Source organism: Pinus tabuliformis, chromosome 1_2 (genome assembly GCF_031772625.1).
Source record: "Pinus tabuliformis cultivar Carrire ecotype Pingquan chromosome 1_2, CPIR1, whole genome shotgun sequence".
In the NCBI taxonomy this organism is placed as follows: Eukaryota; Viridiplantae; Streptophyta; class Pinopsida; order Pinales; family Pinaceae; genus Pinus; species Pinus tabuliformis.
The window spans coordinates 1,294,741,890-1,294,742,768 of record NC_142298.1 but is presented as its reverse complement, the minus strand read 5'-3'; the positions used below and the strand labels follow the sequence as shown (position 1 = coordinate 1,294,742,768).

General features: G+C 37.7%; 1 protein-coding gene across 1 annotated transcript; it reads left to right on the top strand.

Annotated features, from left to right (window-relative positions):
• Positions 1-222: 222 nt before the first annotated feature.
• Positions 223-645, top strand: LOC149210966 (uncharacterized). Its single transcript, XM_089399153.1, has one exon. It carries the CDS (start codon positions 223-225, stop codon positions 643-645), a length of 423 nt encoding a protein of 140 aa, XP_089255279.1.
• The last annotated feature ends 234 nt before the right edge of the window (positions 646-879 follow it).

Here is an 879-nt window from a genome sequence, read left to right as displayed (position 1 = left end):
CAAGTAGAGTCTACAAACAAAACATTAGAAGGCATCATGACAAAAACAGTGGCCACAAATAGGAAGAATTGGGCGAACAAGCTCAATGAAGCACTTTGGGCATATAGGATTACTTGGAAAAATAAAACAGGATTCTCACCCTACCAACTAGTCCATGGTAAAGAGGTCATGCTGCCAATAGAATTCCAAATACATACATATAAATTGGTAGCAGATCTAGGGATGGACCTTTCAGAAGCTCAGCAAGAAAGGATCATGCGGTTAAACCAGGGTGATGAAATGAGACAAGAGGCCGTGCAAAGGACAACAATGGTTCAGCAGCAAAGAAGACAATGGCATGACAAGATAATTAAGAAGAAGGAATTTCAAATTGGCCACTGGGCATTGCTCTTCGATTCCAAATTCAAGGATCATAAGGCTAAATTCACTACTCACTGGATGGGGCCTTATGAAATCCTTGAAATATTCGAGAATGGATCAGTCAAAGTAACTTCAATAGACCAAGAAGGACAAACATATCTTGTCAATGGACACAGGCTTCGAATATACCATAAGCCTCTTGACAGAGAAGATTTTATGAGAATTGTTTCACAGGAAAAGGAGATACAGCTACTACAGCAGTCAGCGGTAATATCCAAACCTTAATTTGATTTGATTTCACAAGAAAAAAAACAATAATAATGTTTATCTATGAAAACCAGATAAGGCATAGTCTAAACACGAATTCATGTGAGAAAACCAAGAAATTGGCTTGCAAGAATTCTTAGTTTTTTTAATTTTGATTACAAGAATCAAAAAGGAAAAGTCATCTTAAATCTTAAGAGCAAAGGATCTTGACTTGAGGACAAGTCAAACCATCAGTGGGGGAGAAGGAAGCCT